The 14,131-nt window shown below is 44.1% G+C and overlaps 1 protein-coding gene across 1 annotated transcript in view; it reads left to right on the top strand.

Annotated features, from left to right (window-relative positions):
* KLHDC4 (kelch domain containing 4) overlaps positions 1 to 9,536 on the top strand; it is a 117,927-nt gene extending 108,391 nt beyond the window's left edge. Inside the window, 5 exon segments of the mRNA XM_068261817.1 lie at positions 1,277 to 1,485; positions 3,843 to 4,101; positions 4,104 to 4,256; positions 5,473 to 5,592; positions 6,597 to 9,536. Of these exon segments, the coding sequence (XP_068117918.1) occupies positions 1,277 to 1,485; positions 3,843 to 4,101; positions 4,104 to 4,256; positions 5,473 to 5,592; positions 6,597 to 6,772 (917 nt within the window). The 3' untranslated portion in view covers positions 6,773 to 9,536.
* The last annotated feature ends 4,595 nt before the right edge of the window (positions 9,537 to 14,131 follow it).

The raw sequence follows: 14,131 nt of genomic DNA on the forward strand, positions 1-14,131 counted from the left end.
GCATGAATTACCTCATGAAATTACATGAGGTAAAACTTAAACTACCAGAATTCAAAAGTTGATTTCCCTCATGAGGTAAACCCAATTCCATGAGGTAATTATTTACTAAACACTACCAGAATTGAGCCCAATATCTTTTAACGAGGACCTATTTATTAAACCATTTATTTTATAGACTAAAAGAGGAAGTGATCCAGTAGCCAGGCATTTTCATGAAAGTCTATAATTTTCAGTCAAATGCCATCTGGGTGAGGTAAGATTAGCAGGAAGTTGTATAAAATGCCACTATGAAAGGGGGATCTCTGTGAAATGTTTCTGTATGGGGTATGCAGTACATATAACCTTGTAATTCACACCTTTTTAAAGAAAAATGTACCTAAAGATCTAAGTTGTAAAAGTAGTAAACGCACTAGCCAGTTGGCAAAGTTGTATATTTGAGTGAGCCGGTAGATCACTAGAGAGACAGATTATTTGATTATAGATTCAAACATAAATGTATTATTTTTAAAGGCAATAGAATAGTCTGACGTAAGAGAAGTGCGCCCTCTACGTATCTCTCCAGAACCAGCAGCTGCTGGAGAGATACGCAAAGAGCGCACTTCTCCTGCGTAGACTGGCTCTGACTGACGGAAGTGTGGGGACCCGGTACCGGCGCTGCAGAAAACTGAGGATGGCAGCGTGGGAGCGATCGGAGCGTATGGGGCTGGAGGAAGCCCCAGGTATGTACAAATCTTTTTATTTATACGAGCTCTGGCACACTTTACACCAAGATTCCACTGTAATGCATTTTAGTTGCATAATTGATCAAAATGTAATGTATTGTTGCTTTTGCCTATATTTGTTCAATTAAATGTAGTTGTTTGTTAAAGTGGACCTGAACTCTTGCACACAACAGAAGTAAAACCTAGAGATATGCACCCTGTATGTATTTTAGAGAGTTAGCCTGTTTAAAGCCCTCTTATTTGTGTTTAATCACAATTTGTAATTTGATCCCTCAGCAGTGTCAGCTGACTGCCATGGCAGAGATGGCAGATAAGCTCACTTGAAAGCACAGGATGTTAACTATGTCTGGTTCCATTAATCAGGAAGTAGAAACTGTGCAGATTTATTTTAGGATTTGTGTTAGCTGTAACAAAGAAATGTTTTTGTTTACAGGCTATTATGCTGGTGTGTATCTTATAGAGCAGAGAAGGACGTTCTGAGTTCAGGTCCGCTTTAATTTAGTTTCAGTTGGGGGGGGGGGATTTTTTCACAGGCTGACTTTAAATTCTTTCAGATAAATGGATGTGGACTAGACTGAGTCCATCCGGTGTGAAGCCCAACCCCCGCACAGGTTTCGCCATGGCAGTCGGCATCAATAACCGCAGTGTCCTCTTTGGGGGTGTCAACGATGAGGAGGAAGAGGAGAGTATTGAAGGGGATTTCTTCAATGATCTCTACCTCTATGACCAGGCAAAGAATCGGTGGTTTACTGCACAGATTAAGGTAAATCCCATAAGGACTATCCCATACAGTCATTTAGGGCCTGTGTGCATGGCTGCAGTTTTTTTTTTTTTTTTTTGTGTGGCTACAGATTTGCTTTAAAATGCCATGTGATAACTTTTGCAGCTCCATAAACAGAATAGAGCAGTGATGGCTAACCTTGGCACTCCAGCTGTAGTGGAACTACAAGTCCCATGAGGCATTGCAATACTCTGACAGCTCTAAGCATAACTTGGGGAGGAAGAGGCATGATGGGATTTGTAGTTTTGTCACAGCTGGAGTGCCAAGGTTAGCCATCACTGGAATGGAGTGAAGCTTTTCCACCCAATAAGGTCAGTCTGTAAGTTTGACTGACCGGGTTGTGTGCAATCATGATTTAGATTGTAAGCTCGCAAGGGCAGACTCTCTCCCCCTTTTATGTCTTGGAATTCATTATACATTGTATTCATCATGTTACTTTTTTTACTGACATTCTGTATTTTGTCTCCAATTCTGTATTTTGTATATTGGTGTACACCATTGTCTGTATTATGGTGTACCCCATGTTTGTTTCTTACTTTGTACAGTGCCACAGAATATGTTGGCACTTTATAAATCAATAATAATAATTTATAATGTTAATGCAACAGACCTGTAATGCTAGGATTCTTCACTAAATTTCCATGGGAAGCCGCTTTGCAAACTGCAAACCCACAAATTGTCAGCATGAAATTATTGTTAGTAAATTTGTGAATCCTCCCGTAGCTGTTAATTTACTTCAGCAACCCTTATTATGTTTCAGTATGATCCAGGCAAGGACTGCAGAGTTTAACCTCCCTGGCGGTCAATTACTGATGGATTTCTGTGTGCTGGGTACACTACACACTTTGAGATTTTCTGGCAGATTTATTGTTAGATCGATTTTTTTTTTCCAGATGTCCGACCTGATTTCGTTCGATTCCCGATAGAAGGTCAGAAAACAGATCGGACAAGTTGGAAATAATCGATCTGCCAGAAAATCGCAAAGTGTGTACTTAGCATTAAAGGGACACTTAAGCCAGAAAAATAAAATGAGTTTTACTCACCTGGGGCTCACCATGCAGCTGTTCCGTGCCCTCGCAGCCACTCACTAATCCTCTGGTCCCCCACTGCCAGCTAGTTTCGTTTTTGCCGACAGGCCCGTCAGGACTGGCCACGTGTAGTTTTTTACGCATTCCCGACTGTAATTAGTGCTATTGCGGGCCACAACGCGTACAAAAATACGCGTTGCTGCATATCTATGCGTTCGTAATGCGGCAACGCGTATTTTTGTACGTGTTGCGCTCCGCAATAGCGCTAATTACAGTCGGGAATGCGGAAAAAGCTACGCGTGGCCAGTCCTGACGGGCCTGTCGGCAAAAACGAAACTAGCTGGCAGCGGGGGACCAGAGGATTATTGAGTGGCTGCAAGGGCACAGGACTGCTGCAGGGGGCTGGTAGAAGCCACAGGTGAGTAAAACTCATTTTATTTTTTTACTTAAGGTTCACGTTAAGCAAGGTTCTAGCATACATTTTGAGTATAAGATAAGTTTCAAACCCAAAATCATGTCAAAAAAATATATTTAAAGGGATCACACTTACTTTTGCAGAAAATGCACAGAATGCCTCCCGGTGCACAATTGCAATGCAGTGGGAGCGATGAGCGTTTTGCCATTGCGGCATAAAAAAGGCAACAGCGCTGCTTTTTTTCGCATGCATTTGCCAACAGTGAGCTGGCTTTCAGCTGGTTGTTGGCCAACAATGCAGCTCAGTTTGCGGGTAAAATGCGGCAGTTTCTCCGCGGATATAAGTGTAACCCCTGCCTGAAGTTATGTGGCAGAAAACATACAGCTTTTCGTATGCGTTTTTCCCATGGGGTGTAGTGAAGGAAAGCGCTCACCAATACTGGGTCCATAGCAAACCAAGCACCTCTGTGGTGTGCAGTGGTGAGACCCGGAAGTAAATCAGGAATGGAAGCTAATTGGAGGATGTTGCTAAGCAGTTTAGAGTGGGAGGAGGCGGTGTGCAGCGTGGGTCACAATGCACATGCGCAGACGCGTGTCAGAGTGCTGGCGGCCATTTTTATTGTGGTAGCATGATGCCATGTAGGGGAACACAGGATAGATCAGGTCACAAAAAGCGTATGGTATGTATATATAGTGGGGTATAGTACTGTATTAGCAAAGCCTATTTTTAACATTGAGTTTCAAGCAACCAGAAAACACACTTATCCGGCATCCGCCAATCCCCGACTGTGCCGGATAACCATAACTCTATCTGACCCTCATCAGTGTAAGGTATGGATTTTCAATGCTATGTGGGGCTAAACTTGAGCATAAAACCAATTCTTGTGTCCTTCGCAGGGCCCTAAATCAGAACGCAGGAAGAGGCGCCGTGGAGAGAAGGCCGCAGAGACTGAAGCATCCGGTAACGAGGAGGCCGCTGCACCCAGCCCTGCCGAACCCATTGAAGTCATTAAAGAGATTGTGGCTGAAGACGGGACTGTGATGACCATCAAACAGGTGATCTCCAACCAGCCAGAAGCAACAAGTGACTTGGAAGATAGCGGAGAAGATGAGGATGACCAGGAGGAGGCAGCAGGTCCTCAGGTGGAGCCCTGCCCCGCTCCAACACCATGATTGCTGTCAAGCAGGGCATCCTGTATGTTTATGGAGGAATGTTTGAAGTCGGTGACCGTCAGTTCACTCTGAACGACCTTTACTCCCTTGACCTGCACAAGATGGAAGAATGGAAAGTGCTAGTGGAAATGGACCCAAGTAAGTCCCCATTTCAGATAGGAAAAAAAACACAGTATCCGGGATCATCAACTCGAGTTAGGATATTTAAAATATTTTTTTTTAGAAGAGAGGTGCCAAAGTGGGTGTGACCAACAAAATCAGTTAACCCCTTGCACACTCCCATGTAAATGTTTTCATCAGAGGTGTGAGTGTATGACGCTGATGGCCGATCTCATTAAAATAAGTGACTAATAACCAAGGAAAATAAAATAACGGAATGCTATAAAAGGCAGTGAAGGAATTGCAGTGTTGTGTGAAAATGGATCTCAAGGTAACGATCAGAGAGGAGGGTGGTGGTTTCAGGTACTGCTTCCTGTACAAGACAGTATATAGTGTGTAGAGAGAAAAAGAGAGTGCACACTGAATTAGTGGTGAAGATGCAGGGACAATGCCCTGGTGCAAAGTTCCCGCCTTATATGTGGGGCTGGACACACCCTTATGGGTTACCAGATGTTGAGCTCGTGTTCTTCTTAAGAGCCGGGGACTGGGCATGAAAAGGTAGATCTGGTTCCTGGGCTTCCCTGGGAGAATGCTGCATAGCTAAACAGCCTAATCATTACTGGGGGGGGGGGGGGGGGGGGGGCTTCATACCAATATACTGTAATATATATGTATAAGAAGTGTTTCTGATGCCAGGTAAATTAGCAAAAGTATCTATTCCTGAATAATTTATTACATTATACTAAATGTCAGTACAGTGTCTCTTTAAAGCGGACCTGGAGATATGTAAAGAAAAGAAGAGAGAATTTCACTTACCTGGGGCTTCTGCCAGGCTCCTGCAGCCATCCCGTGCCCTCGCCATTTCCAAACAATCTCCGCTTCCCTGCAATGGCTCCGTTTCTTCACCACCAATTTACAAGTCGACGGCCACTACACCTGCCTGGCCCTGGTGCCCGCGCATCCTCGTATGCACTCCCGTTGCCAGGAGTGTTCTGTGTAGTACATCCCCTGGCGATGGGAGCGTGAATGAGGATGCGCAGGTGCAGTGGACAGCGGCAGGGGAACGGAGGATCCTTTGGAAACAGTGTGGGCACAGTGCAGCTGCAGGGGGCGTGGCAGAAGCCCCAGGTAAGTGAATTATTTTTTACACATCTTCAGGTATTATCAGGAATTGAGAGCTGTATGAAGCTTGATAAGGGCAGTGCTGAATTGTTCTACTGCTTCACAAATACGGTGCCTGGTTTTCCTCCTGCAGAGACACAGGAGTGGCTGGACGAGTCTGACTCTGGTGAAGAGGAGGAAGGAGAAGCGGAAGGTGCAGAGGGAGGAGCAGAAGAGGAGGAAGATGAAGAGGATGAAAGTGAGGAGGATAGCGGTGAGTGACATAATATTCAGTTTATACTGTGTATCTAATATACATGGAATGACTCCCTGAAGTTCCCGGAATCTTGGAGCCCTGCAGAGGCGTGCATTCAAAATGGCCACCGTGGTAACTTAACCGCTGGAGAAAGCCACTATTGGAATACCGGTAAAATTACTGATATTACACTACTTAATTCTGATAGCAAAATATCGGTAATTTTACGGCCGCCTAGCCCTATTCTCACACGAGCTCTCTCTCTACCAATGCATTACCCAGCTGACCCCCCACCACGCATTCCCTGTGCCACAAGACACCTAACCCTAACACACACACCCTGACGCAAAGTGCCTAACCCTAACAGACTCCCCCAACCGATGCCTAACTCTAACTACCCCTCTCCCCCCCCCCCCCCCCCCCCCCCCCCCACGCAATCCCTGCCACAAGACGCCACACACACACACACACACACACGCATGCAAAGTGCCTAACCCTAACAGACTCCCCCAACTGATGCCTAACGCTAACTATCCCCTCTAAACCCCTCCCCCCCCCCAACGCAGTCCCTGCCACACTTGTTGGCTTTCATGTGCGTTTTCTGCACAGAAAAACTGATTTAAACTGAGAACTCATGTTAATCAATGAGCTAGGTCACACTTGAATGCAGATTTTGTGCACAGAAAAAAAACTGAAATCTTGCACAATTTGTCAATTTTCTCTATAAATTACATTAGCTGCTGTAAGGCAGGGGTCACACTTGTCTTTCTGTTTTCTGAAAAGTGAGACAAGTGTGACCTCTGCCTAAAGGTAACCATATATCTAGCGATGATGGGCAGATTCAACTAAGAGACAAATCTCTCTCTGATCAAATCTGATTAGAGAGATTTGTCGGCTGCCCATACAGTGCAGGCCGATATGATGATGATCTGTTTTCTGGGGGGCCTGGAGGGTGGTATTTTACACCCATGATTCAATAGTTAAAACTTAATATGATCTGTGCCTATTTTGCCCACCCACAGACGAAGAAGAGCACCCCCCAGTGGAGCCGAAGGAGAAGTATTCTGACTATCTGTCCCGGACTGAACAGTACTGGATTCAACTTGCTCGAAGCAATATGGGTTCTGAGGCCAAAGAGAAGAAAGTACTTAAAGTGGCTCATGCCATGGCAAAAACATTCTATGAGTTTAAGGATTAGACAGACTGCGCTCTCATGGACAATTTAACATTTTTGGGGGATTCTGGAATGAGAAAATGAAATTACTGAAAAATCTGCTGGTTACCTATGCAAAGTTATAAGAGAATGAACTATTTTTATGACTTGGGTGTCTTTGTAATTTAAATGTACCATGTAGTCCTAACAGAGGAAACTACAAATAAGAATAATCCATCATATGGTCGGTGATGTCACTGGTCTCTAGTGAATGGATAGACTGCATCCTTAGTGAAGTCACTGGTCTCTAATGAATGGATAGGGTGCATCCTCAGTGATGTCACTGGTCTCTAGTGAATGGATAGGCAGCATTCTTAGTGATTTCACTGGTCTCTAGTGAATGGATAGCTGCATTCTCAGTGATGTCACTGGCATCTAGTGAATGGATAGGCTGCATTCTCAGTGATGTCACTGGTCTCTAGTGAATGAGATAAGCTGCATTCACAGTGATGTCACTGGTCTCTAGTGAATGGATAGACTGTATTCTCAGTTGTGTCACTGGCATCTAGTGAATGGATAAGCTGCATTCTCAGTGATGTCACTGGTCTCTAGTGAATGGATAGGCTGTATTCTCAGTTGTGTCACTGGTGTCTAGTGAATGGATAGGCTGCATTCTCAGTGATGTCACTAGTCTCTAGTGAATGGATAGGCTGCATTCTCAGTTGTGTCACTGGTGTCTAGTGAATGGATAGGCTGCATTCTCCGTGAGATCACTGGTCTCTAGTGAATGGATAGGCTGCATTCTCAGTGATGTAGAGACTATATAGGCATAGTTTACTTCAGTGCTTTAAGAGGGGTGCTTGTATAAAAGTCTTGTGCTATATAAAACACATTATTTATCAGCTTTGTGGTAGAATCCCTGGTAAGAGATCAGTAAGGATAGCGATGTAGAATCTTCACCTCTGATGCCGTTTATTAATTCCCACGTGGCTTCTGGCTTCTCATCCTTCTTAGTTTCAGTATACACACCTGGTAACGGTGCGTCTGATGCAACAAAAACAGTGGCCCACGCTCCCCAAGGACTCCGCCCGTCTCTGACGCTCTGTGAGCCTTTACTGCTACGCCCAATATACTTAACTCTTTCCTTCTCTGAGCTAATTAATTTCACCATGGGAACATGACATGTAGCTGTCCTCTTGAAGGAATACAGACGTGACAGCTCTTATGCCTGATGTGTTTAGGCTGCATTTCCACTTGTGCGGTGCGGAATCGGCGGGAAATCACCGCAGACGAAATTGCATGCGGATGTGATTTTGCATGCGTTTTTTCCCGCGATTTCGCATAGGGTAGTAGGTGGGAGATTTTAACCATGTCACTGCCTGTGTAAATTAACATTACCTCCTATGCGAAATCGCGGGGAAAAAGGCATGCCAAAAACGCATGCGATTTCCCTATTAGATACATTTGTATGCGATTCGCTTAGCGGTGTGCGGGGAGCGAATTCTGCCGGCTCTGCGTGCAGATTTTCCCTGCACACAAAAACGCTCCGCACAATGCACAAGTGGAAACAGGCCCATCCACTTGTATTGGCTGTGCGAATCCGCATGCGGACTCGCTATAGTGGAAATGAGCCCTAAATCAAGTAGAAAAAAACATTACATTTTAAGATGAAGCAAAATTTAGTATCATTTTACCGTATAGTCAAATACAAGCCGAAGCAGGTTATTTTTGGCGCGGAGCATGTGAGCTGATCTTTGACCCTTTTAATTTGGAAATTGTGAAGACTGAAGGATAAGCTAACACAGAAAACTAGCATAGCCGTGTACCACACCATACTACCAGCACAATCATGTCCACTCCTATAACTAGCATAACAATGTTACCATAAGTACAACTATGTATCCAAGTACAGCCAAACCCCCTCCCCCACAACAAATATAGACACTCCCACATCTTGTTCAGAAAATCTGTTCCCCACCGTAATAAGTACAGCCTCATAGCTCCCCAACAACCCCATAAACAATAGCTATGCCTCCCCTCAACCCCCCCCCCCCCCCAAAAGATAGCTGGACACATGAGCCTCTGCTCCCCCCCCCCCCCCCCCCCAAAAAAAAGGAAAAACCTAACAGGTATAGCCATAGCCACCCCCCTTGTGATAATAGTACCTGCCCCCAGCTGTAAAGATCCACTTCAGGAAGCACGCTGAGCAGGGTAGAGTTTGTTTAGTTTGTTTCCACATGAGCCCTTTCTATAGCTCCCCCCGCCATGCCTATGTTCATCCACTTGTGACGGGACAGGTGACATCACATGACCGCTGCTGGGAGATTAGACGCAAGAGAGGATCGCTGGAAAGTCTGTGCAGAAATACTCTACACAATGTGCCACCTGCACTGATCTCTCACTTCATTTGTTGTTCCTCAGTGGGGCTCAGGATGGCCATATACTGGTAGTAGATGTGGCCAAAAAGATGGATCTCTCTCAGATCACGATCTGATCAGAAAGGGATCTATCTGATCCAATCACACCACACACTTTACACAGCATGAAATAAAATATCTCTAACCGCCGTGCTGCACTGTTCGATGCAGCGCAACGCTATGGGCCATTGATGATCCGCCGCTGATGGATATTTTCCTACCAACTTCCAGAGGTGTCCATTGGTGGTCGGAAGGAAATCTCTGGAGGATCCAGGGACTTCCCTTTACTTTTGAGGGTAATCAGAGGCACTGTATTTTGACCTGAGGAAGTGGGCTAGTACTCATGAAACGTGTTTACTATTTGTGTCCTGAATAAATATTTTCCAGTTGAACTGGTGTCCTATCTTCCTGAGAGGTAAGAGGATCCCTCTTGTTAAACTATTAGAATTCAATAGAAAAAAAAACACTATGTTCAAATTTTGGGCGCCCTCATCCTCACAAGTTTATAGTTTTTTTGTCAAAACTACCAATTTAGGAGAGCAACCATTCAGCATCCGGCAGGGCCTAGAAAACCAAGTGGGGATGGTCAATTCTCCTCAAGCCTATGCGGCTGCGAGTATAAACATGTACTTACATCAACCCCATTACTAAACGGTACTGCAATACTGGGCTTCTGGCCTCTCTCTGCTTATCACCTAGGTGTTCCGAAGTACGATCCTACTACAGGAAATGCCACAACCTTTCCACATTACCACACTGAGATCCTCCCGTTCATAATAGACTTCCCAATCGCTGACAGACAGCAACATGTATGTACATACTGATATGGAGCCTACAGTCATGACATGGGCACACTTAAAGATCTATAAAAACAAAATGTACCCATCTATTGTTACCTCTCGGCTTTGAGTTGTTGCTGGCAGTTTGCACACAGTCAGAATCTGTCTGCTGATGGAAGCTCTCATGTTAGACAGAAGCACTTTTGTTTGGAGTAGAAGCTTTGGCTTTATCGGTCTCTTCTGACTTCCGAAGAGGAGGTTGCCCAGCCTGCAAGTGATGTCACCTTTCACCAAGAACCCTGTCCTATCTACATTCTGACACTCAGCACTGGCCAGGAGCTCCCGAGATAGCATGTGTGTGACTGAATGGCAGCTACTGCGGATGGCTCTGCACTTCTAACTCAGGAAAGAAAACTCCTGCTACTTGCAATACTAACATACAGTATCTCACAAAAGTGAGTATAATGCTCAAATTTTTTATATGTTTTCATAAGACGACACTTTTTTTTTTTATATGTTTTCATGGGATGACACTTAAATACAATGTGAAGTAGTCAGTGTACCGCTTGTATAACGGTGTAAATTTGCTGTCCCATTAAAATCTTAACACACAGTCATTAATGTTTAAATTGTTGGCAACAAAAGTTAGTGTATCCCTAAGTGAAGAATGTCAAAATTCTGCTCAGACATTTTCCCTCCCCGGGGTCATGTGACTCATTAGGGCTACAAGTTCTCAGGTGTGCATGGCGAGGAGGTGTGTTATACAGGGAGTGCAGAATTATTAGGCAAATGAGTATTTTGACTACATCATCCTCTTTATGCATGTTGTCTTACTCCAAGCTGTATAGGCTCGAAAGCCTACTACCAATTAAGCATATTAGGTGATGTGCATCTCTGTAATGAGAAGGGGTGTGGTCTAATGACATCAACACCCTATATCAGGTGTGCATAATTATTAGGCAACTTCCTTTCCTTTGGCAAAATGGGTCAAAAGAAGGACTTGACAGGCTCAGAAAAGTCACAAATAGTGAGATATCTTGCAAAGGGATGCAGCACTCTTAAAATTGCAAAGCTTCTGAAGCGTGATCATCGAACAATCAAGCGTTTAATTCAAAACAGTAAACAGGGTCGCAAGAAGCGTGTGGAGAAACCAAGGCGCAAAATAACTGCCCATGAACTGAGAAAAGTCAAGCGTGCAGCTGCCAAGATGCCACTTGCCACCGGTTTGGCCATATTTCAGAGCTGCAACATCACTGGAGTGCCCAAAAGCACAAGGTGTGCAATACTCAGAGACATGGCCAAGGTAAGAAAGGCTGAAAGATGACCACCACTGAACACACAAGCTGAAACGTCAAGACTGGGCCAAGAAATATCTCAACACTGATTTTTCTAAGATTTTATGGACTGATGAAATGAGAGTGAGTCTTGATGGGCCAGATGGATGGGCCCGTGGCTAAATTGGTAAAGGCTCCAGTCTGACTCGGACGCCAGCAAGGTGGAGGTGGAGTACTGGTTTGGGCTGGTATCATCAAAGATGAGCTTGTGGGGCCTTTTCGGGTTGAGAATGGAGTCAAGCTCAACTCCCAGTCCTACTGCCAGTTTCTGGAAGACACCTTCTTCAAGCAGTGGTACAGGAAGAAGTCTGCATCCTTCAAGAAAAACACGATTTTCATGCAGGACAATGCTCCATCACACGCGCCCAAGTACTCCACAGCGTGGCTGGCAAGAAAGGGTATAAAAGAAGAAAAACTAATGACATGGCCTCCTTGTTCACCTGATCTGAACCCCATTGAGAACCTGTGGTCCATAAAATGTGAGATTTACAAGGAGGGAAAACAGTACACCCCTCTGAACAGTGTCTGGGAGGCTGTGGTTGCTGCTGCACGCAATGTTGATGGTGAACAAATAAAAACACTGACAGAATCCATGGATGGCAGGCTTTTGAGTGTCCTTGCAAAGAAAGATGTGCTATATTGGTCACTGATGTGTTTTTTTTTTTTGTTTTGGAATGTCAGAAATGTATATTTGTGAATGTTGAGATGTTATATTGGTTTCACTGGTAAAAATAAATAATTGAAATGGGTATATATTTGTTTTTTGTTAAGTTGCCTAACAATTATGCACAGTAATAGTCACCTGTACACACAGATATCCCCCTAAAATAGCTAAAACTAAAAACAAACTAAAAAAAACTACTTTCAAAAATAGTCAGCTTTGATATTAATGAGCTTTTGGGGTTCATTGAGAACATGGTTGTTGTTCAATAATAAAATTATTCCTCAAAAATACAACTTGCCTAATAATTCTGCACTCCCTGTATTTGGTGTCATCTCTCTCACACTCTTACTGGTCACTGGAAGTTCAACATGGCATCTCATAGCAGAGTAACGTAGTATGTATACAGAGGTGCCAGAAGGATAAAAAGATCTAAAACGTTTAAAAATGAGGAGGTAGTGGTGGACTTGCCTCCTCCGGATAGACACATGAAAAGGCCGATCAATTTTCAGCAAAACAATTTATTTACATACTTCAGTAAACTACAATGCGTTTCGCAGGAGTGACCCTCTTCCTCAGGCAATAAGATGGAGCATATAGAAAAACAGATCTGGTACTATGCCAAGTGCCTCTGTCTACCTCATGGCAGAGAACTCTCTGAAGATCTTAAATAAAGAATTGTTACTCTACATAAAGTTGGCCTAGTCCAGTGTTTCTCAAAATTTTATTGATATGTACCCCTTTTAAAATTCTGTACTCACCAAGTACCCCCTAGCATAATACACATTATCACAAGTACCCCTTGACAAATATATATTTAAATTGTAGTACATGATAATTGGGTCGAAACACAATGTCCAAGCATTTACTATTGCTTTTAATTAGCTAAAATACTAATTTGGTATTGTTTAAATAAGATGTAGCATTTTCTAAAACTCTAGATTTATTATTCTTGGTTAAGTATATCAAGCCCGAGTACCCCCTGGAACCATCAGAAGTACCCCCTGGGGTATGCGTACCACACGTTGAGAAAGGCCCTAGTCTATTAGAAGATTGCCAGAAATGGATATGCAGCATGGGGGCCTAGCACTTTAAGAGGACAGGTTCTACTTAGAACAGTCCTCGTCATGGTCGATCAAAGAAGTTGAGATCACATGCTAAGCATCATATCCAGAGGTTGTCTTTTGCAAATAGACCTATGAGTGCTGGCAGCATTGCTGCAGAGGTTGAAGGGGTGGGGACACTCCCACTGCCATGCGGTCCGCCTGTCAGTGCTCAGATTATACACCACACACTACATCAAAATGGTCTGCATGGTTATCATCCCAGAAGAAAGCCTATTCTAAAGATGATGATAAAGAAAGCCTGCAAACAGTTTGCTGAAGATAAGCAGACTAAGGACAAGGATTAATGGGACCATTCCCTTAGATTTTTGTGGCATCAACCAGGTGAGGAGTACAAAGACAAGCGTGTCTTGCATAAAGTCAGGCATGGCAGTGGGAGTGTCATGGATTGGGGCTGCATGAGTGCTGCCAGCACTAGGGAGATACAGTTAATTGAAGGAACCAAGAATGCCAACATGTACTGTGACATACTGAAGTAGAGCATTATCCCCTCCCGTCTGAAACTGGCCGCAGGGCAGTATTCCTGCATGATAACCTCAAACACACCTTCAAGACAACCACTGCCTTACTAAAGAAACTGAAGGTGCGTATTGAGCATCTGTGGGGCATCCTCAAACAGAAGGCAGAAGAGCGCAAGTTCTCTAACATCCACCAGCTTCATCATGGAGGAGTGGAAGAGGATTTTAGTGGCAACCTGTGACTCTTTAGTGACCTCCATGCCCAAGTGAATGAAGGCAGTGCTTCAAAATAATGGTGGCGACACAAAACAAACACTTGGGGCACAATTTTGGCATTCTTCGCTTTTGTTGCCAGCGGTTTAGACATTACTGGCTTTATTTTGTTGGGACAGCAAATTTACACAGCAGTGACACCTTCTGCAGTGATTTACAGAATACATAGTCATGTCACAGACTGTTCATCAAAGGAATTTACAACCTAATCCGTGGCAAGTCAGAAGCCTCATACACCTAGTTCTCTGAACTGCCTTTACTGAGAAGCTAGCGTGTATCTGTGCGAAAAAAAACCTCTCTATTCTGCTTCATCCTTACCCTTCCTGCTTAGTTGAGCAATGTATGACATCTCTTCACT

Source organism: Hyperolius riggenbachi, chromosome 11, assembly GCF_040937935.1.
Source record: "Hyperolius riggenbachi isolate aHypRig1 chromosome 11, aHypRig1.pri, whole genome shotgun sequence".
NCBI classification, from domain to species: domain Eukaryota; kingdom Metazoa; phylum Chordata; class Amphibia; order Anura; family Hyperoliidae; genus Hyperolius; species Hyperolius riggenbachi.